This window comes from Poeciliopsis prolifica, unplaced genomic scaffold, assembly GCF_027474105.1.
Source record: "Poeciliopsis prolifica strain line A6 unplaced genomic scaffold, Auburn_PproV2 SCAFFOLD010, whole genome shotgun sequence".
NCBI classification, from domain to species: Eukaryota; Metazoa; Chordata; class Actinopteri; order Cyprinodontiformes; family Poeciliidae; genus Poeciliopsis; species Poeciliopsis prolifica.
Window position 1 is genome coordinate 11889833 of NW_026562385.1, and position 24383 is coordinate 11914215.

At 40.6% G+C, this 24383-nt stretch overlaps 1 protein-coding gene across 1 annotated transcript in view; it reads left to right on the top strand.

Annotated features, from left to right (window-relative positions):
• Window positions 1-24383, top strand: part of nfixb (nuclear factor I/Xb) — a 177922-nt gene that overhangs the window by 18145 nt on the left and 135394 nt on the right. The window contains 1 exon segment of the mRNA XM_055036242.1: window positions 5176-5211. Within this exon segment, the coding sequence (XP_054892217.1) occupies window positions 5176-5211 (36 nt within the window).

The following is a 24383-nucleotide window of genomic DNA, read 5'->3' on the forward strand; positions in this document are numbered from 1 at the left end:
AATAGTTCATTAGCTGTTAGCTTGTCTTCAATTTTCTACAAACTAAGTCACACCTTCCTAAAGCAAGCGAGGGAACTGCTGGTAATAAAATAACTAAAACATGAGCAGGGCCTGTGGGGGGAATCAGATTCTGCCCAGGGCTCTGTAAAACCTCGGGTCGCCTCTGCTCCCACCTCAAACAGTAACAGAAGACGAACAGAGCGACTGTTAAGCGCGTGCACGCGCGAAGGCGACTCTGACACTTGAACGTGAACGCACGTGTCAGTCAAAGAGACGGAGGAGGGAAGCGCGCGCGCCCACCACGAATTAATGACGCAAATTATCTATAAAAAAACAAAAAACAAAGCGTGAAAAAAGAGCAAAGCTTGGATTTACACGGTGTCATATATTGCCGCGAAATCTGCGGCCGCGCGCGCGCGCTCGGTAAAAGCAAAGCCGTCTCTCCGGAGAATTGAAAGGAAAGCGGTTAAAAGTCCTGCTAAGAGGAGAGAGGAGAGGAGAGCAGAGGGGAGGGAGGCAAAGTTTTTTCCCTGAAAAGTTTGTGCAAGCTTTCACTTTCTAGGCGGGGTTACTGTAAGCTGCTGCAGCAGCAGCAGCAGCATGGAGTGAGAGAAACAGGACGGCGAGCGACTGCCATGCAGCACTATATACCGAGCTTCCATCCAACTTAAATAAGCTCTCCAATCCTTCCCGCTAAAAATAACCATGTACTCGCCGTACTGCTTAACACAGGTAAACTCGCTTCTCTTATTTCATTGTTTGGGGACCGACTATGCTCTCTCTCTCTCTCTGTATCTCTCTCTCTCTCTCTGTGTGTGTGTGTGTACGCGTGTATGCCTCCGTCTATTATTTTCCACACGTCTGTTAGTTTTGTCAGAGCTTGTTTCTGTCGTCTGACTCACTCCGAAACTTCGCCGCGGCTCTCCGTCCCGGCTCGTCGCGCCTCCATGCCGCAGGAAACTTTCCTGAGCACCGCGGGGCTTTTCTCTCCCTCTCGCTTTATTTTTTTTACTTAAAAGAAGAAAATGGCGTTTCTCCTTCTTATGTGTTTTATATTTAAAAAGAGAGAAAAAACACAGTATTAATGATTGAAGGAGATAAATCCGAGTAAGAAAGGAAAGAACGTAGAGAGAGAAAATTAGCAGTCGAGTTATTTTTTTTTTCTCCCAGGGCGGGTCTAGATTTTGACCGGTGAGAGGAGTGTGAGCGCGGGGGAGCGGGGCGCTCAGCGCCCGGCCCGACCCGGCCCACCGTGCTCCGAGCGTGGGGCACTTTCTTCTGAGACTGGGATGTTGACCGTGAGACTGAGGAACTTGTGTGTGTGTGTGTGTGTGTGTGTGTGTGTGTGTGTGTGTGTGTGTGTGTGTGTGTGTGTGTGATAATAAACGGTCCCTTGCGATTGTGTTTTTTTTTTCTTTTTTGTCTTATCTGCTGCAGTGCTCAATTTTCCAAGTGCTTGCACTTGGATGCAACACGTGCACACTTGAGTTGCACGTTAACTACAATAAGGCACGTTGACGTCATATTAGTCATATATCAGTGACTGTAGGATTCTTTAAAAAAAAAATTCTTACACATTTTTATAAGGGCAACATCTAATAACATTACCTGCTTTTCATATGTTTGCCTGAGGTTAAGAAGGCCCTCATGTTCCACACTTTTCAGTTTCAATCCTCAGGGTGCCTCATTTAGAAATAGAACAGTCAAATATAAATGTTAGGTATCTGGTCATTTTTCTGTGACTGCTGTTGCTTGTTGCTTTTTTTTTTCTTCCCGCCAATTATTTTTAACAGTAAGATCCATCTGAGTTGCAGCAAATGTCAGATTAACATTTTTCCTTCTTACTTGTCTTTTGTGTCTCGTCTCATTTTCAGGGATAATCGTTCTTTCTCTTACACCAGTGTTTGATTTATCTGTAAAATCAGATAAATCTGATTATATATATATATATATATATATATATATATATATATATATATATATATATATATATATATATATATATATATACCAGGAATTTTCAGGTTGAGACAAAGTGACCGTAGAGCTATTTTAGTTGAGCTTCCACTCTAAATCTTGTTAAATTATTCAGGCTTTCCTGTTTTTTTTTGGTTAACACCACACAAAAAATGAACATTGGATGATATTGAATATTAGCCAAAAATAATTAGTTTTAGATCAAACATATTATATATTTTAAAGGTAATGTTAAATGCTGGTTTAGCATTTAAATTAAAATTTAACTGAAGATGTCAATTTAGCGATTCCCTTTCGGAGCAAAGAATGGCCATTTCTATCGTTTATATTTGGGTTGTGTTATGAATGCATTTTATGAACTGGAAAAAAAAGTGATGTCATATAACTATGGTTAACAATGTTTCTGTGTTGCTTTGAGCATTTAACCAGTTTATGCTACAGTTAAATCTGCTAACATCCTTTTTACCCTGGAGTCATGAGCTTACCTGTGGTTATCAGGGAAACGGTTTACCTGCCACTTTGTAAGTTTATGATAAGTTCAAGACTGTTTTATCCCCTAATGGCAAACTGATTTTTAGTTTCTTTTCAGGTTATAAGCTTAATGCTCTTAGTAACTAATTTTACTCAGGCAGTTAGGTGGTCATGATTAGCTCTTTAACCTTGGTCAAAAGAACCAGCCAAACGAAGTGCATGGAAATCATTATATAGATTATTTGAGGAAAATCTCGTACAGTTTGCTTTGTCGGTGTAAATTCCAGGCCCCCAAGCTTTACCCCCCCCCTCAAGATTTTAAAGATCTCGCTGCTTTTACTGTGGCCTTCTCGTGTTCTGCAGCTGCTGCGGGTCTTCTTCCAAAAAAGCCGACTTGTTTATCCCCAGTTGGCTTCTCCTGACAGCGGACCGCCAGGGCCATCCGTTTGATGCCGTAATTCATCCCCTGCCTTTTACACTGGCTTTATTAAAAATAAGAAAAAAAAAATAAAGGAGCTTTTCCTCCCCGTCTCTGCGACGACTCGAGGCGGCCGCCGCCGCCATTCCTCAACTCGTCGGCTCCTCTCGTGCGGCGTGGGTCGCCGTCTGGTTTTCATTTGAGAACACTCGCGGTGCTGCGATCATAATGTTCGTCCTCTTTCTGATTGTTTCCACTTTAATTCTTCCCTTTATTGAAAGCTGTTAAAAGGCCGCGTAATGTGCTGACTTTAAGAGTCCAAAAGGGGTGAAGCGACGACGGCAGTGGAAAGAAAATAGCAGCTTCCATGGAGCCTTCGTGTTGTCTTTTATTATGGGTTATGATTTGCTCTGAGGTTGTTTACTTTTAAAATATGGCTTTTGCTTGAGTGTCTGTCTGTTCTAAATAGCCCTTTTAAACAAGACTTTATCTGATTTGAAACTTGCCACGGCCAAACAAAAGCCCTTTTCAGCAACATAAATTCCCCTTAATTAAAATTAATTGGCAGCAGATTCACGTAAGGACTAACGTAGCACACATGTTGCACAGAACCTTCAGAAATGTCACTGACTGGGCATGGAAGGGTTTCATATTTTGTCTTGTAAAAAAAGGAAAGTTGAAGGGATTTCTGATCTTAATCAGAAAAAGGACAGCCGTACAGAAATTCCTCGCAGCTCTCTGCAGAGAATACCCAAATTGTGATGGATGAAGCTCTGGCTTTTAAAAAAACTATTTTGACAAATTGAAGTTTCATCGATCGTTTGTTGGCAACATGTGAAGATATAAGAGGCGTGTGTTGCCTTGTTTACAGTAATGCTAGGTGGTATGACATGACAGCATTGAATCACTCATGAACTGATCATTCACTTAGAAACTGTATAGGAGTGTCAAACTCTTTTTTTTTTTTTAACATTAATGTAATTTGGCACTATACAAATAAAAATTGCCTTGATTTATTTGACCGACAAAAACACAACTGTTTCTATAGTCTTGAGGGCCACAGAAATAGCTATGGCTGGCCAAATTTGGCCCGCAGGCCTCGAGTTTGACACACATGCTGCATGCTGAATAAGAAGCAATAGTATCAAGTGTATTTTTAAATATGGCAAAATAATACAATTTAAACCAACAATATCTATATTTCGCAAAACTGCGACCAGGACTGCTGTCGTATCAAGCAATTCTAACATGTTGCTACGATAATACATAACTTGCACAGACAAACATTGTCAGAGTGAGAAAATGTTCACAGCGTCTGTTTAAAGAATTAGCCATTTCACAGTGCTAGGAAAAGGTTCTCATGAGATTTTAAGTCAGCCTCAATCCTAAAGGTAAAATTTAAGGTCAACGTTAGCTAAAATCCGAGAGAGCTAGCAGCGTGATGGAAGACCTGAGCGAAGCTGAACTAAAAACCCAGCTAATAATCTTCTAAAGCAAACATGGTTATTAAGCTGAGATTTTAATGAGCAGTAATTAGCTCACTTGGTAGCCAGGTCACCTGCTTCCAGAACCACGCTTGCTGTAGGCTGTTTATTTTACCGACACTATAGCGCTTGTAAATTGTTGCTAATTTTAGTTTTAAAACCTGTTAGCTTAAAAAAAACAACAAAAAAAAAAACAGGAATGAGCTCAACACTCCTTTCAGCGTCTGAGTCATGGCTGTCCATGTATTTTCCTGACTGAGATTATTTCCAAACATCTTTTTTTTTTTTTTTTTAGCTAAACCAAAATGAGAAAAGGAAAATAAAAAAGTTATTTTCCTCAGCTAGCTAGCTGGCTGACGGCAACGGAATTGATTTTCTAAGTAAATGAAAGAAAAGATCTGTAAATCAGTACAGGCGTTTTTAGAGAAGCTAAGTCATGTTTGTTGATATGTGTGTTTTGCAAATGTACCGGGTTCAATGTTATCCATGCGTAATTACAGCGGAGCAGATTGACCTTTCACCTGTTTGAGATTTTGTGTTTCTCACCCATGTCCATCTAAAAGTCATTGTTACACTTTTGCATTAGTAATCCACATTTTGATTTCTTTGTAACACACTAACCTTATACCCGCCGCTCTGTGTGTCACTCCTTCATGTGTGTCAACGCTAATGTTGTCATCTGAGTCTTGTTTTCACTGCTGCGACATTTTAACTTATACCTTCCCTCTACCCCCCGACCCCCGACCCCTCCCCGCCGCATCTCTCTGCCTGCCTGGACGCTGACCCCTGCTCTCCTCGCCTCTTAACACCCTCTCAACTCTAAAGTATTACCCCACTCACCTTCTAAACAATGCCTTAGTGGTAAGTCCCGTTGAGTCACTCTTTTTATTCAACGTCAGGTGTTTGTGTCTTTATTTTGCTTCTTTTTATTTTTGCTCTATTCGTCCATATTTTTGCACCTGTATTCCATACTGAGATTTTCTTGTATTTTTTTATTTTCACTCTTACTCCACACACAAATCAATGTCTCAGCTTAAGCAGAGAACACGGCGCAAAGCGGCAGAGAGAATCAAAAGCAAGATAAACCGAAAGCGGCAAAACGTCATAAATGTTGCTGCGAAACCTTCATGACTTGAATTTCGGCCGTGTTAAACTCACTTTTCCTCTCTCTGTCTTTTACTGGTTAGGCCTTGTTCTTGGGCTGATCGTTTCAGTTGGAAAAATTTTGAGGCCCCCTGTTCTCTTAAATGTTCCCCTCCGTGACTTTTTGGCTTCTGCGCTCAGCTGGACCCTTTGCTGTTTTTCTGCTTACTTCACGTGGCTTTACGTCTCCGTGAGGGAATGTTTTTGATTTAGACGCCGTAGCTCACCGCTTGCTGTTTTCTGGCGTTAGCGCTCTGAATGAAAACATAAAAAAAAAAAAAAAAAACATAAATACTTTGTGTGGAGTGGGAAAGCACAGCTTAGTTTCTTTTCTGTTAAAATCTCATTCAGTTTATGTGATTATTGTCTGGACTTACTGCACTGCATTAAATGTACATTTCTGCAGTTCCCTCCGCTGTCATTCATCTATCTCTTCCCATGGTTTGAGTTGGAACAGCTGTTAAGAGGATTAAACAAAATCCGGTGGAAATATTTTTATGTATGTGTGTGCGTGTGTGCTCGTGTGTAACTATTCCATTTTTTAAATTTAGCTTTATTTTACAACCACAAAATTCTATGCATTTGATTGGAATTTTCTGCAGTCGTACGCTGTGGGAATGTACACCACACTTTTCAGATTTTACATCCTTCCAGTCCCCAGCCGGGACTTTTCAGATGTAAAATCTGAAAAGTGTGGTGTGCATTTGTACCACAATTCACTCCAATCCCATTAAGTAGAATCTAATGCCTCAGCAAGTACACCTATTTAGTTTATAAAGGCCACTTGTTTGCAATTAAGGGTGCATTCACACCAGCCATGTTTAGAACTCTGGTCCGCCTAAAAACCTAGGTCCCGGTTCGGTTGGAGTGAACTCCGGTGCAGTTTGAATGAATATGTGAACGCCAAGCGGACCAGAGTCTGCTCCAAAAGCAGGCCGTGTACTGTTGGCGAGAGGATTCTGGGTAGAAACATGCGTTGGCAAGGCTCGTGGTTTTTTATTGAAGACGAACGAGAAATCTCACCACCACTCACATGTCAGGGTATATTTAGTGTCTTTTTCTGACATGAGTGCATTTTTTTCCTTCAGTTGTTCTCACTACAGCTGGTTTGTCCGCAGTCAAACCAGGCTCATCGTCATCCATCTATGCTCAAGATAAATAGATCAAGTTAAACACACAATCACGCTCACCTTTGAGGAGCCGCCCTAAACACGCAGGATGGTTTAAATCAAATGCAAGCATAACATGAAACAATCACGATTCGTCCGTTGCAGTTTTTGAGTCGAAAGCTCTGAATGTCTTGCAGGTCAGTTAGTCATACTGAACAATCAAATCCCCGCAAAGTTCTGGTGCCACTGGATCGCCTTTCATGACTTGACATATGCGGTCACAGTTTTAAGCAGGCAAGCGGCTAAACCACATCAGTGCTCGTGAATATTTTGAGCGAGAGAAACTGATTCGGCAGCCAGTAAAGCTTTTTGCTTCTGGACTTTCCCGAGAGATTCAGTTTTATCGGACATTCTGTCGACATGCGGGTTTAATCTATTGCGTGTGGATCCAGTTTTTACCTCCATCTGAGGCCGCTGAGAGGTCAGGATGCATAAAATAAAGCATATGGATTAGAATAAATCACTAAGCTGTTAAGTTTCCCAATTTTCTGACACCATAAGGAGGCACTCCTGTGCTTCCAAGATGAGCATTTTTCTTTGTTTTTGCTGCCGCTAAATTGGTAGCATGTTGTGACTTCTCTGCATTAAGCATGCGACTGAAAGGCTTATGAAGGTTTTTGTAATTAGCGTCTTTGTCAGTCATAAATTCTCTATGTTTATTGTCAGCTGGTGACTGCAGGCCACCATGTGTCAGCAGTAGGAAATTTACTGTCGTTTTTCAATTTTTTGTTTTGTTTTTTTTTGTACTTCGCAAAGACACCGAGAGCTCTCCACGGCGGCACAGACAAAGATGGGATGAGCCGGGCGCTCGTTGGCAGCCGGCGATATAGATTTGAATTAAGTAGCATGTATGTTTTTTTTTTTTTTTTTTTTATCTGGAGCCGCATGCGGAGAGATAGAGAGGCAGAGCCCACTGTGTCCCATTCAGTATCAGCACAGCTGTCCCAGCATCCGTGGAGAATGGATTCCTGCTGCCACTGCCACGGGAGGCTCCAGCCAAGAAGAATGGGAGGATATCCACCGTGTGAGCTTGTGTGGTTTAAAAGGAAGGCGAGGAGCGAGAGGAGAGAAGGGGAGACGGATGTGTGTGTTTTTTTTTTTTCCTTCCACTTCTTTTTTCTCTCCTTTACGTGCGCGTCTCCGTGTCGTCTCCGCCTGCTTCTGTCTTCCATCGCTCATGTCACCTCTGGCACGGATTAGTTTTTGGCACGACCGCGGCTGCACCCGCGGCCTCGCTGCGGCTCTGCGGTTTCCCGATATGTTGTGCCGTTGCCATGGTTGCTTGAAACACACGCACATGGGTGCTAAATTACATAATTGAGCTCGAATATTCAGGGTAGCAAAAAAATCTAAATAAATACTGCGCCTCACAGAAATATTCACTCTTTGAACTTTCCCTACATTCATCGTATCGTTTATCGTGATAAATTACTAATAAGAGTTTAGATTTAGCGTTTCCACAATAAATTCCAGTTAATGATGTTTAAACTCTCCCAAAAGTCTCCGTATCCACAGTTTGTTCAATGAGAGCGTCAGTAAATATCAGTACATTTGAAAACGTGGTTAAATACATTTACTGTGTGCAGTTTGGTGATAGAAATCACTCTTTTGTATGTGACTGCTGTGCCAAACAGTCATAGCCATACAATTACCTAATAAAGGTCTAATAACTGGTATTTATCGCCACTTTTATTATTATCACAACTTTAAGTTCATATTGCTCACCTTTACCTACCAAGTTCCGTGTATTTTGGGGGATTTGGTGTTTGACATGTATTAACCTGTTTGTTTTAAACCCCATCAAATGAATATTTCATTCATCCACTGTTTACCTCAATTGAATCTGAAATTTTTGTCTGGAATTCCTGAGCAAAATTTCAAGTCATGCAGATTTTCAATCAGTTTTCAGGCCTCGGTGTTGACTGGGCCTTTCTAGTACATGTATGTACTAGGGGTGAACTGACTGCAGATTTTAGGCAATTACTGATTTTTAAAATGCCTGAACTGCTGATACTGATTTTTTATTTTGTTCTGAAAAGTCGCTAAATTGCCGCAGAGTTGCTAATTTGGCAACATTGAAGTGATTGTTGTTAACCACGAATGTGCAGATGTGACTTGGCGGTTATACAATTGATCCCCATTTATCGGTGCCCCAGTAATGTGAGCGTTGGTCTAAACTGCTAGCTTTGGTTGAATCAAAGGATGGCACAGAAACATTTTTATAAGTTAAGGTTGTCGCCAAATTTTAATCAATGCTTTGGTATACGATTTTGCAAAGCATCACTGTAGACATAAATGAGTGTTAAGCAAAAAAGACAAAAACAAACAGGAAAAATCAAAAGCTGTTCATGAAGCCTGAATATGAGTCTGCCTGCAGAGCGGCGAGTACAAAACTAACCTGATCGGATATTTAGGTCATTTTCAGACAAAGAACCTCAGTGTTGACCAAAATCACCATGTCAGAGCTTTTTGAAAATTGGTGAATTGGCCAGAAAACGACAGTTGAGACAAACATAACATTAGCATAAGTCACCTTTATTCATTAAAATTTTAGCACCTTACCAATAGCAGTAAAGTAGTGAAAGATCTGATTAACATCTTAATTTTAAGCTTAGCCTTTATCTATATGTGGTGTACATTTCAATGGTAATGAACAGCCTTAAGTTAGCGACTTACGGGTTTTCTTTTTTAAACCAAGCCTGAACTTTACTCAAGTCAAGTCGAAACAAGTCAGAAACCATGACAACATAACCCACTGACTGCTTGACCATCCAACAAGATGTGATATGAAAACGTTAATGATCATGAATACATTTAGGTGGATCAGTCAAGAAACTCCTAAGGTTTCTCTACGTATCTTAAACTTTCTCTCTTTTTTTCCCATCAACAAAGCGGCTGAGTTACCTGCTGCTCCAGGGAGCCTGATTAGGTCCTAAAATTTGGGAGCTGATTTATGAAAGCAGCAAACACAGCCCCATCACCACCATGTCATCTGCCCACCAGCGCCATCAAGAAAAAAAGTCCTGTCAAATAAAATTAATAAGATTCTCTGTTTGATGGATGAGATTCCCCCACGCGGACATTAACCAAAAAATTTAACAGCTAATAAATCATTGCTTGTGGAGTCAACAGTTAACAGGTCCCTGGGTTATAATGTTTCACGTGGCGGCATCGAGGTTCAGACCGCCGCCTCTCAGGCTCCCTGGGTCCAAACTTCAAAGTTTGTTTAGTTTCCCTTTTTTTTTTTTTTTTTTTTTTTTTTAAAGATAGTTTTAAAAAAAAAAAAAAAAAAAAGAAAAGTGCTTTTTTGGAAGCCCAGCCTGAAGTTGGCAAAAGTAGACCAGAAACTTGTCAGAAACCACAGCAACCAAACCCACCAACTCTGTTTGACCGTAAAGCAAAACGAGATGCAAAAAATGATGTGGAATGAATTTGGACTGACCAGGTGAATGTTTATTCTGTTACAGAGCTTTGTTTGTAACGAGTTGTTCAGTAATCAAATCTGATGTGTTTCGCCATGAATATTAACACCTTTGCAGCTCCGAAGCATTTTTTTCTTTTTGTTTTTATCTTTTTGATTTAGAGGCTCGGCATCTTATAAAATTGGGGAGCAGTTTTAGAAAACTATCAAACCATCAACATAGGTCATTTCCCCCCCAAAAAACGTCCCATCAGATAATATTAATTTGATTTTCTGTTTGATAAGTTTGTGATTCCTCCGCCTGGATATTAACCAGAAATATAACCGCCGAAAAATCAACATTTGTGGACTTAACTGTTAACATCTTAAGGTTTCTTACTCTTTTTTTTTTCTTTTCTTTTACTCCGCTGTGTTGATCACACGCTGGATAAGTTCCTCAGTAAACTTTACGTGTAGTTTATTACAAAAACTAATACTGTTTTTATGGATACATTTCTACTTTATTTTACCAGCTGCATTTAAAAATTCTTCTCTTTTAAAATGAGGGGAGGTGTTGGTACGCTTGCTTCATCATTTAGGAATTAAAGTTTATTGATCTTTTAGAAGGTGTGCCTGCATTATTATGCCCATTACCATTACATTACATGAAAATGGTCTCAAAACCACCGTGCATCGAAATAATTTCTGGGACAATTTATCATCTAGCAAAACCTGTTATTGTGACGGGCCTCGGTGTGGTAAATTTTATCGGGGAGCAATGAAACGCATGCATAGGATTACCTATGGATTGGGCACCACAACTATGAATTCGGTTAATATCAGTTATCGAATGTGAATATCGACCCATATTTTCAAATCGGTGCATTCTTAGTTTTAACTTGACAAACTGGGAAAAGGTTCAGGCGGTAGAAATAATTTTGTAAGGCCATCTGTGCAGTGAACCACGAGAACAGAACGCAGCACAGGGGAGGAAGAAGGTAATGCGTGTGTGTGTGTGTGAACGGAAGAAACGAGAAACCACCATAACAAAGTTTGATTTCACCAGAATGAACCACAAGCAGATCAACTCGTGAATATTTAAGAGCTCTGTCATTTTTGGGTTTCGAGCACAGCATGTTCTGTCCCCAGATTTTGGGCCATAAAAGCGAATAAGATCATGTGGTTACTCCTAATTTTGCAAAGCAAGAATTCGAGAGGTTAGTTGTGGAAAAGGAAAAGGTTACTGGAGCGCATACAAAGTACATGCGGAGATGGGTGTATATGCAAAGGGTGCGGCTCCCTGGATTTTTATACAGATACAGTGCGAGACAATCGCCAATTTATAGTTCCGTCTCCGAATTCGCTCCCAGTTTCACATCATCAAAGCCAGGGTATCGTTTCCGATTAATGAACTGTTAGCAGTAACGTAAACCTCCGCTGGGATTATGCGAGGACATAAAAGTTCCTAAAAACTGCAATTACCGCCCCTCCCCTGACATCGCACCTGAAGCTCAGAGGTTAGCCGTAATGTCACATCATTAGACATATATGTTATAAATGCTGATTTTTATCGGGTAAACAGAAACAGATGAGCCGGAAACCCAAGCAGGCTCAGGTTTTTTTCAGCGTGGCGTTTTTTTTAAATTGAAAAAGAGAACTGGCAGAACCTTTGTAGTCTCAGCCAAACATTATCTGTTACTATGCGGTTCCTTGAAAATGTTTTCATACTCCTAAAGTTCAGTGGAATTTCATACGATAGATCGACTCAAAGGAGCTCAATGTTGTGAAGTGAAAGGAGAACCGTAAACGGTTTCCAAAATCTGAAAGGTGCGGCCATCTTGACTCTGCTACCCTTTAATTAAATTAACAAACGGCATCTTGAAGCCCAAGGAACAGATCGTACAAGTCCGTGATCAAGTTGTGGAGGAGTTTAACAGTGGGGTTAGGTTGTTAAAAAAAAAATAAAACAACACAATAGTCATAAAACATGGCAGTGGCCAAATTATGCTGTGGGGAAGCTTTTCTTCTGTTTTACACGACATTCAGTGGAATCTCTTGGGATATTGTGTAAAAGAAAATGTTAAAAGTTGACAAGAAATTTCACTAGGCAGTGATGCATAATTGGGAGACATTATTGGAAATACTTAAACACCAACTATTGAATTTTTAAAATGGTTACACAGAAAATATTCAGCTAAAATAAGGGTATTTTGCACTTCAGTTAAATTCTAGTTAAGTAATTGTCCAGTGGATTTTAAAACAAGCCATATAATGCTAATCACTTTTAAAAGTTAAACTAAAAGAAGTATAACTTAGAATGAACAATGATCAGTAAGCAGATTCATATGTTTTACCAAACATTTTTGTAAGTTTTCTTGCGTTTTCCTAAAACTGCTCTACTGATCTTTTAAAAGTTAACGTTGAACGCACTCTTGATATTGGTTTGTGCAGAAAAACTGCTCAATACCTTCGATCAATATTTAGCATTAAACTTTTACTATCGGAGTGAAACCTAGAGAAGCTCGTTTTGGTTTTACAAATCTAGAACAAACTTAGAAAATACCATCTACTTTCACAGAATCAAACATGAAGAACCAACATTTAGTTTCATCAGAATAAGAATCCAGAGAAACCCCTAGTAATTTTTTAATAATTTATAATTGATGCCATTACAGGCACTGGAGGATAAGGCAAGTAAAGCCTGGCAGCCCACCAGGCTTATGATACGCTGGGGAACTCTAAACATCCAATGATAGCTACAAAGAAAAGTTCTAGATCACAGTGTCTTCATGTGTTTGAATGGCCCAATCAAATTCCAGACATAAATCCACTAATTAATCCGTGTCAAGACTTTATTGACGCTCACAGAAGAAACTATGTCATACTTTCCTTCCTCTTGATGATTTTAAGCTACCTTTTGAGGACACAGTATTGAGTATACCAGGTTGTTACAACTTCTTAAGACTAGTTTATGTGACTCTAGTTGCCTAAAATGTCAGCGTTGCAGCAGATCTTGTGGAAACAAAGTCATGCTGCACCTTGTAAAGTAATGAAGAAAAAAAAATCACATTTCCTCATGTTTGCTTAGTCTTATTTCATGTCTAGACCCACAGAGGACCGGGCGAGAAATGTTTCTGAGCACGCTTTGTTCCTGTAACGGAGTACATTTGAGCGATCGCCAGCGTCAACAGTCGTGGCGATCGTTGACAGCAATTCATTCTCCGCTCTCTCGTAATAACCAAACAGCCATCTACGCCATAGCGAACACACGGCGATGATGTTGAACTTTCATTGCGAAATCCACAGTTTATGATTATGTCCCACGCTAAGCCACCGAATCCGTCTGCCAGAGAGCCACAGAAAACAGATAGAGAATCGTTGTTGCGGATAATCGGCGGCCCACTCAAGGTCACTTTTGTGCGGGCAATCTGGCCGTGCCGTTTGGCCTGCTCTGCCTTGTTGTGTGTCTGACCCACATCTCACTGCGCTTGCTAAATATATACAGTAGACCTCTCATTACAAAGCATCCGGATTAATCTAGATGAAATCTGAGCTTCCCTCACCCTGCAGCTTGCCTTTATATATGTCCGCACACGCTCAGTCAGTCACTCATAAAAATAAAAGCACAGAATTGCAAATACAGATTCATACATAAATTGCAGTAAAACGCACCAAAAAGAGCTATATACAAATATATATATATATATATTTTTTTTTCCTGAAACAATCTGTCTCCACACTTGCAGAAAAGGTGTGTATGGCCTCAGTTTCAGCGACGGTTTGTGTCCCTTCATGCATAACGCACCTGCACATGTTTAATCGCATGAGGCACAGGTGTGCATTCTTTCAGGAAAACAAATCATACTCATTATGACTGCCTTAGAGCAGAAAACAGTGTGTGTTCTGAATGCGATGTGTTCTGACAACTCTGTCAGACCAACGTGCTCATGAAACACAAGAATGTTACTTTCCAGTGTTGCCGAAAAGAGGTCTGAAATTCTGATACTATCTCTTGTAAAGTATAGAAACTACTAGCCTTTGTTGTATAATGCGTTTCTTTTTCAGTGAGATCTTATGCCATGATATCTTCTGATAATGAAAAGCAGTGATATTTCTTTGATTTTGTAGTAGAAAATTAAGTCATTTGTTAGTAGCTCTATTTTGTTGTAAAAGTTGTGTAAGGTTATGCTTAGACAGTGCAAAAGTGACCCAAATCAGATTTGTTTTTTCTCTGTATGTGACCCATATTTTTCATGACTAAATTCAGTCATATGTGGTTCTAAAGTTAATATGCGTCTTATGTTTTTCAAAACGACATCTTTGCCTTTAACACGTGACGTTAAAGCTTCTTTTTCGCGTGCCCTACTTTCCGGACCGTCGTCTGTTCATACACCATTCTGATGGATGTCACGTTTAAATTATAATGTGACAAACTGGTTAAAAAAGTTTTTCACCTTCCCTTCAATATTCCATATCTTGAGCCAGCCAAACTTTAGCATCGACTTCAAACATTTTGGCTAACTGTTAGCAGAAACAGTTAGCTAAAAAAGGTCTCCATCCAGACCTTGTCAAACTTCCCAGTAAGTGGGAAATTCAAGTGCAAATGGTCAGACACCGTTGATGAAGCCTGTTTTTAAGTTTGCCGGCACAGATTGTGCAAGAATTTTGTTCAGTCCAGAGGCCACGGTGACGTTAAGGCTTCTTTTGTGCATGCTACACCTTCTGGACCGTAGACTGTTCATACGGCAATTTGCTGGATGTCACCAATATCGATATCTTTGACTAACTGAAATTTAGCATCATCTTTCACCTTTCTAGCTAACTGTTTAGCTAAAGAAACTAGCAAAACTCTATGACTAACTGTTTTGCTAAAGCAGTCAGCGAAAGCAGTTAGCTAAACCTCGACTTTGTGAAATTAAAATAAGGTTTATTTGCCTAAATATATCACCACAATACACTCTGCTGTACCTACTAGAGGTTGCATCAAATTGATGTCCTTGGACGGCTATCTTTGTTGGTTGCCATAGCTACGAGTGGACACATTTAGATTTCAGCCACCAAGCCTCCAAGCTGGGACACATTTGGAATTGCATTCGGAGGCACCACCAAAAGCGGTTGGATTTAATTTTCGAATATTGGATTTCCAGTTGAAGTTCTCCATCCAGACCTTGTCAAATCCACCTGAATCCATTCTGGAAATGTCAAAGAAAAAAAAAAGGAAAAAAATTGAATTTGGCTGAAGCTCTTAACAAAGCCTTAGTATTCAGGTGTTACTGCGGACTCAATACGCCGATTTTATTCAAATGTCTATTTCCTCAAATTAGTACAGCTACTCTGCATTCTTTCCATGTGCCTCTTGGCAACGGCAAACGTACCCCCAGGCATAAGTACCCCTGGATGATAATCACTATTATAGGAAGCCAGCAACACAAACACTCAGCTGGTAATCTATGGTTTTTCACGTGTTCTATCCATCCATACTTTTCAGCCACAAAAAAAAAAAAGAGAAAAAAAGATGCAACTCCATTTACCTCGCGAAGGCCAGGGAGGAAATTACCATCATTTGTTCTCAAGGGACAAAGATCACCGTTTATGTGGAAGTGCTGATGGCGGACGGGGAATGACATCTCGCCGTGATGTCATATCAATCTGCCGTTTTAAGCCATTTCTTTTGGCTTCGGTGGGATAAAGAGGCATTGTTTGGCTTGTTGATTGAACCTCAAATAACCCGGGGCTTTCTTTCATCATCTCGCCCGCATTACCTCATACTGTAGAAGCGACCAAATAATCAAGCCCTGTGTATGTCAATTCAGTGACCATGCAGGAGTGTAATTTAGCTTCAGCTATTTAGCAACTGCAGTTCTATGCCCAGCGTTGATTGGAACCTTGATCGAGCGTCAACATTTGAGCTACACTTTTCTTCTCTCTCGCTCCCTCTCCCTCCGCAGACACGGCCCGAAGGTTGCGATGGGGCTTTAGTTGGCAGTTATTGGGTTAATGTTGGAGGGAAAATCTTTTCCTGTCTTGGGGGTGGGTGGAGGAACGTTGACACTTGGAGCCTCATGAACCCGCAAGCCAAACAGGAATGAAAACAGTTGTGACCTGATTTCACAAAGTGGGAGAAAACGCAGTGAAGGATTCGAAGCTACAGAAAATAAACTGAAGATAACTTTAGCGTCAGTCGATAAAGCTCTTTTGTTTTCAGACCCAAACATGCCTTCTCTTTTTGTCTCTTCACTCTCTGCTGGAATAATTTTCACATTTTTCCTCGTCATTTCTGTGTTTCTCCTTCAGCCACCGTGCCCTGTAAAGTGTAGCTGTCACCCGGGGAACAAAGTGCTGGGGCCTTCTTTTTATTTTTTTTTTGTCTCTCTTCTCCTTCAGAGCAGGAAGTTGGCATGGGACCAAGGGTGGAAAATCCATACTCGGTTGCATAATATAGCATATCTTTACCTTGCATGAACTCTGAGGCGGCTTGGCAGCTGTGAGCGAGCGGCGCTGGAGGGCGGGAGTTTGGGTTGTTATTAACCGACTGTGTTTGCGTGGACGTGTCTGTGTTTGGTGTGAGAGCGGGGCCTGCGTGTCTCCTAGCCTGCGCTTACCGGACCCTGGGGCTGTTGGAGACTGCCCTTGGTTGTAGGGCTGCAGTACAGTAGAGTCACACAGACCCCTGACAACAAGAATAAGGATCAGAGCAGAGTTGAGGAGCTGAGGTCGAGGCCCAGCGGAGGTCAGAGGTCAGACGACTGTGTGGGCTTTCTTCTTGGCTTCGTCAACTACAGAGTCAGGATCACAGGGTTCCTACACCGTCGGGACTCGTATGGAATTTGATTTCAGTATTATGATGTGTTATATAATTCTAGTAGTGCTCTCAGTCAAATAAAAAAAATGTAATCAGATTCAATTGATTAGTAGTGGTTATTACTCATTTATTTATTAATCCTGATTAATCACAATTCATAAATTAAATAATTATTTGTGGTCTTAAGGCCTCTCTTTCTCTCATTCTTTCTACAGCTGCATATATCACATTTAGCATCACAATATGAGTTTTCACAACATTTCAGGTGCCATTCATTTCACTTTCATGGTCCTCCACTTTCTGTACCTCTGCTGTGACTGTAAAGCTAAAAAAATAGTTGGATGAGAAAAGAGAGTCAGGAAAATGTGACTCAGTCTTCCTGCCTTGAGTCCCACCTGCCTTTCTTTCTGCTCTTCATTCTGGTCTTCGCTTCCTCGTGTCCTCCCTTTCTTTCCTTTTGGTGCCTAACCGCACAGTTAGGAAGCGGGGAAGAGAGGCGTTGGAATCCATTATTATTGATGGAGGAAATAGTCTGAGCTTCCTCCTCAACTCCTCCTGGATTCGGGGTGGTAGTTGGTGCACTATTGGAGAATTTGACATGCTAATCAGCTTCTCCAACACGTCGCCACATTGAGCATTTTCTTTCCTTTCTTTTGTCCCGCTTCAATCCCCTCCTTGTTTCCTTATTTCCTTCCTTCCTTTGCTTGTGTACTTTCTTTCTTCCTTTCTTTCCTTTCTCATGCCCTAATGCTCTTCCTTGTGTCCTTTGTCCTTTTCTCTATTTTTGCCTTTCCTTCGTCGTGTCCTCCCTCGACCTTCCTTCTTCCATGATTATTTGTTTTACAGCTTCATTACTCAGAGGCCACACACTACTGAACGATCAACCATAAATTAAAAGCGAACTTTAGCTGTATTGTATTTCAAAATGGACGTAAATGGCTGAGATCACTGGAAAGCTGAGCAGTTTGGAAAAGTGATGAATATTTGCTCGGAAAATGTGTAGAAACCCTTGGATTAGTGTGCGACACTGTAAAGTTGTAACACTCAGCTGACAAATTCAGTACAGGATGAGGATTTTGTGTCACTGCCTCAGTTTAAAACGCGGACTAGCCCGAGTTAACCACACTCCATCGTATCAAAAGTTACAATTTCCCCCGTACTGGAGTTAAAGTTTTCTACTATAACAAGCTTAATGTCCTTTTAATGAGATGCCAGGAAAATTACAAAACTTACTGTGATATAACACGCCCCCGTTCCCCAATGTTCCAGACAAACGTTTATTGACGAAGACGACGCCTAAAACTCTGATTCGTCAGATACTATTTTGTTTTAGTGTCGCAGCATGCACTACGTCTTAAAAGTCTTTCGTTCCGCATATAAATTTTTAATATTTAAAACCAGTTTGAAACAACCCCTAATTTATTCAAGACTAACATTAGTCAGGGCCGGAGGGAAAGATTTTGCGAGATCACTGTTACGTTAACTGTCAGCGTTTCTTGGCATCAGTGAGACGCCGCTGCAGTGCGCTTATTTTTAAATTCCTTTAAACGGTTTTATTGTTTTTTGTGACGGTATAAAAATATCATTACTTTAAAAAGTCTTTTTTTTTATTACCATTTTTGTAACAACTTCTCAGTCAAAAATGGAACAATAATGAAAATCGTAAAATGTACGAAACGTTTTATTTCCTATGGTAAAAGCGGAAATTCTCTAGGTTGGTAAAAGTGGCGTTACAGTCAGAATTGTAGTTGCATGTCGTCCTTTTTTTTTTCAAAAATACGACTATCCATGTTCTGTGACTAACTGCGTTGAATTAAAATGGCCTTCTTCGCATATAGTGGTACTCGTAGAGAACGTCATGCAGCCAGAGAAAATGGCGGTCACTTCGACTCTTTTTGTGGCATCTCGTTAAATTTAGCGGTTTCTAATTATAACATTTTCTCAGTTCAGCCAATCTCAGTTTATTCACGGTTCAGTATTCATGAATTCACAAATTTGTGGATTTTTCTGTGAAATGTCGCTCCAAATTATTTGCAGACAGTTCGACTGTTCACTGTTTATTTGTAGAGCATATATAAAAGATTTGGGAGACGGTACAAGTTGAGACCCTGAAATATCTTGATGCATTAATGCATATTAAGATATATTTGACCTTTCAACAATCAAAATAAGCAGTATTTGGGATTTTAGCAAGCGGCTGTGGCCCTTAAACACCTGCAAACGTCATGGATTCAGTGACTCTCATGCATTGTGTGAAAACAGTTGCTTGCTGTTTTACTTTGGAAAGAATATAGAAAGGAAAGGAAGAGGACAGAGAGAATCAAGATATGGGAAGCAGGGAAATAAACTGTTTTCTCGTTGTACATACGATACACTTGGAATCATTCTGTCCTTTTATTTTCTAAAGCAGCACGCTGGTTTGTTTGATTCAGTCCGTATCAATCAGCGGTATGTACATTTAAACCAAACTGAAGCATATTTGAGAAAGCTTTCTTTATAGCTTTGGCTGTTTGTATTCCCATTTTCTTTCCTTGGAAGCAGACCGTGATTAAAACAGATGATATAAGCATATTGTATTTCCTAGGGGACTGGAAGGAATGCAAATGCATCATAACCATATTATACTGACGAGATCTTGGTCTCTAAAAAGAGTCAGAATCCCACAACTGCAACTACAGGAGAGGACATTTGACACCACTGGACTGGAGTTGACATTTCATTGGATATACACCACTAAGAGCTCTGCATTAAAATACAGATTTTTCTCTCTGCAAAAAAAAAAAAAAAACCCAAACAAAACCAACAGAGGAGGCCCCCGAAAAAAATCTGCCTACATGTGCGTGGAGCGTCTCAGAGTCCGTTTGGCATTTTTGTTGTGAGGGAAAGCATGTTGCTGGTGGGACTTTGGCCCGCACAATCCCTTCTCTGTTAAAACAATGCGCCAGTTGTCCTCCCTAACCTAATTACTCCCTCCAGGGGGAGAAAGGCAACAGCACCAAATCCCATAGTTAGGAGCTCTGATCTGGGCCCTGCTGTAAGAAAAGGCCTCATTCATTTCTTCTCCTCTGTCCACGGCACATGCACGGACACACATGTACAAGTCTTCACTCTTGTTTTTCAGTTCGGGTCTGGCTTGATAGAAGCTAATTGCTAGCTTATGGATGACATTTCTCTTGATGTGTGTTTTCCTTCGTGTGGAAACATTATGCAGTTCAGCGTGGCTTAGTTTCCAGAATTACGATATGCTCATAATCTTAAGAAAATGACACAAGATCATTGTGTTTTTATGTGTTTAATGAGAATCCATAGAAAGTGAATGGAGGTTTCTCTAGCTACACGGAGCACAGCGTAAAGGGCTTCCCCAGACTTCATCCGAAGCGACATGATTGGCGCTCACTGGTGAAGTCGGGCGACAAAAACTGCGTCGTCTTTTTCACTCGCTGTTTTGCTCTGTGCGAACTGTTGTGTGATTGGTCAGGAGTTTGTGGGCGTGTCTTATGAAGAAATGCACTCAGGCAGCAATGTTGACTTTCCGTTTCAACTGGTCCACTTCCAGTATCCAGTTTTTGTACCCACAGGCAACATAAATACTTTTGAGGAATCGTGTACATTTGTATGATTCTTTTAAGGCAACTGTTGAATGAAGTACTGGTGAGTCTTTAATAAAGCACCAGACCTCATTTAGTCTGGCTTGCTAATGGTCACGTGTCTGAAAGTACGAAATGCATTTTTTCTGGCTTTGAGATCGCCTTAGTAAAAACCTTGTGCAGTTGGGGAGGGGAACCCAAAACGTCATGCCTTTTGTCCCTGGCACTGCTAGGTGATTATAATGTCTTGTTTGGTTTGTCACAGAAACCTTCAAACGGGAAATTCACTCAGAAGTGGCGTGTATGTGTAGACAGCTTTTGTAAAGTCATAATTTCCTCACAACCAACCTGTTTGGCTTTCGTTCATTCGCCCATGCTCTCATAGGGAGGTTAGAGACGCCGTTGTGTGTCATATTGAGAAGTTTGATGTATTTGGAGCCGGTTGTGGCAATGCGCTGTTGGTTCAAACTGCTTGGGGTTTGGATGACTCTGTTCATGTGGTTGGATTTCCATTTGACACTTTGAAATGAAAGGTTCTCACTCCAAGAGACACATGCTGAACCAAGTATAGCACCAAAAAATGTTTGCTTTATTTAGCTTCTTGTAATTTTAATAAAAGTGAGAAATTTCCAAAGTTGCACTGTGGTAGCTATTTTTCAGAAGCACAGATAACCCCTGTCACTCTGTTCTTTCAGTATCTTACTCTTTTGAACATTTTATTAAACTGCTTTTTTAAATAAACCAGCAGTTTGACAGACAAGATACAACTTGATTTGAAGTCGGCTTGCTAATTGTTAGTTGCTAAACAGCTAACAGTTAGCTTTGTAACTCCATATCTGTGTTGATCTAGTTCTGTGACCATTTTTTGACTAGTTTGGGATCACTCTTGATCATCTTTATATCAAGAGTAACAGTCATCAGACCTTACCTGGATAGTTCTATGCTAAATACCTACGTTGAAATGCAATCTGAATGCATATTTGATTGGCGATCGGTCCAAAGCCAGGAAGTGGAATGAAGTGGAACCAGTCTGCATAAAAAACCCCAAACCAATCTAACGCACATCTAGTGGGAGAAATGGCTTGTTTGCCAAAGACAAAAGTGAAATCTTACAACCGCTAAAAAAGGAGGCCATTCCAGTTTGGGTTATATTTTGTGAAGAAACAAATTGTGATCAGTGTCTTCTTCAGAGGTTTTTATGTTTTCTTCAGTGGTTCTTGGTGCAGCGCCACTACAGGAGAGGGAGGGGGGACAGGTTTTTCCCAGTCAAACTGAATCTACCAGACTTAAAAATACAGATTGATATTTGTGGAAATGTTACACTACTGTTCATATGTTGTTTTGGCAAACTTAGTGGGACGTCTTCTAAACTTTTTGTAACTGTGGATTGTTTAAAGCAAAGTTCATCATTTTTAAACCTTTCCTGTTGTTTTAGTAGAAATGCTGCTTGAATTTGGACCTGTTCTTCTAAACCAAATATTATCTTGTCTCGGAGCAGGATGATTAATAGATATGATGTCATAGGCATTTCAAAAACGTGAAAAAAAGACATATAATTTGGGAACCCATTGTTCAGCCCGTGGCTCTTGTACAATTTCCCCACCCACCCCCTCTTGTATTTTGTCTTTATTTTACCGTTTTTTGTGTGGAAATATTCTTCTCTGTCCAACCTCAGCCTCACTTACCATCAACAATCTACCGATGCTTCAAGCTTTCATCTTGAACCATAGGTAGGCGACAGTCCATGTAACGACGAGGGTCAAAGCTCACGTTAGACGTAATAGTTGGAAGAACATCTAGGCAGCAACAAGGGATGTGCGCGCAGACCTGCCGGCTGAGACAGTGGGGGTTGTGAGCTAGGAATGGTGGCAAAGCATTTGCATAAAGGGCAGGGCAGCATGCCCAGTGGTGGAAAAGGTTGGCATCACGCCTTTCAGACTGGCAGATAGGGAGGACTGGAGAGAGAAGGAGACAGAGAGAAAGAGGGGGTGTAGTCAATAGTGCATCCCTTGTTCAGAAAGAGGAGGTCCCTAGTTGTTGGCAGGAGAGCAGGCCAAATCTCCAGTTTGATTGTGTGCTAGATTGGCCCTTTATTCGTCTGATTGCAAAGCATTCAACACTGCTTTAGAAGTGGGCTTTACTTCTCTGTAGAATTTATTCAGGCGAGAGTTTTTTTTTTCCTCCTTTTTTTTTGTCCCGTTTTGTGATTGTCTCCACACATATGTCCCAGAGTTGGGATTGAATGTAATCGTGGCATCAGGCACTTTGGGAAAGTTGTCTGACCTGTCTGATTTTTTTTTTTTTTTGTTAAGCACGTAGCCTGTGGCCCCGCAGCCACAACGTGTCACTCCGGGGATAAACACAGGTCCCGGGAGGCAGCCAGCCGCTGTCCGTCTCGTCCTCGCCGTCCAACTCCCTGTGTCTCAGAGTCACCGCGCCGCTGTTGTCCTCACCGCCACCTGAGGTTCCTGCAGTGTGATAGCAAGCTGGGAGTGAAAGGGACAATTACTCATGTGGACATGTTGTTTCTGTGCTTCAGTCCATAAGTAATGTGAATAGAGACTTGCTGTCCACATCGCTTGCTGCCGGCTGTCATTACGACCACTGGAAGGGCAAAGCTTCCTAACTCGCAGTGCCCGAAAATGTCAATAACTTTTTTTCTTTTTTTTTTGTCACAGCTACAAGGATACTGACCGAGTAGACAAATTGTGACACTCCGATTTGATCTCGCAAAGTTGTTTTTCTTCAACTCTTTAATCAAAGACATCTTTTCTTCTTCAACAGATCAACAAAGTGAACAAAATTGTTGGGGAAAAAAAAATAAACATCCATGTTTCTGATAAGACCTTGAGTGGAAAATGGTTTTAGCTGGTATGCAGACATCTCATAGATAATTAAGGCCAAAAGCCGTTCAAACAAAGCACAGAGGCTGGGACGTTCTCCTGAGGCTGAATTTGAAACATAAACTAAATTCTGAACGGGACATTATATTTTATGTGGGGTTGTTGTGCATATTTTATCTAGCTGGCTAGCATTGTTTAGCAACACATGGAGAAGTGGTGGAGCTTTGTCAGTTTGTTCTCAATATGCATAAATCCAGTATCTACGTTTTCGTCCAGGTGTCGTGTGAATTTAAATTAATGGTGTGGAGCGACTCAAAACGGAAACGCAAAACGCCATTTTGTCAGACATCAATTTTACCAAACATTTCAGCAAAATGGAGAGAGGTTTTCAGGAATGTGCAGAAGTAAGTTGTAATTGTTCTGGTTCTGTCATGTCAACAAGTGTTGGGGATACAACATGCCTTCCAGAGACATAGACAAAGAAACGCAATTCTATCAGAGGCAAATGTTCACTATCTCGAATTTATTCAGCAAATATGTTTTTATCTCCCTTGTAGCGCATTTGCTCTTTTTTTTTTTTTGTGGAAAAGCTTAAAAACAAGCGAGCACTTAAATACTTTTGCAAAATTGTGGAAGTTATTTCGAATTTAGCAATTTCCATCAGCGACGTTTCAAAATGTGCATTCAAAAAAACATGTTCACGAAACATGGCGAGCGAGTCCAGCACTGTAGTTGATATCACATTATGAGGACATTCAATTATGAATTATGTCAAATTTTGTCATTTTGAATGCATAGCTATAAAAATGTTGACTCGCTCTGATACCATAGCCATTTCATGTCTCCCTTCAGACTTCAGAAACTTTCCAGTACCAATATTAGTTCGTTGTTTCTCAAAGACTATAATTAATAGCTTTAAAAATATTCCATCCTACCCTGGGGCAGTCATTAATTATGCAACAGCATATGTGTGCTGGGAGAGAGCAGTCTCAGATTTAACATAAAGAAAAAAAACGACTCCAGAGTTAATAGTAGTGGTCAGCACAGTTAGCATTACTGGTAGCTAGCGGAGATTACTGGAGATGTTTA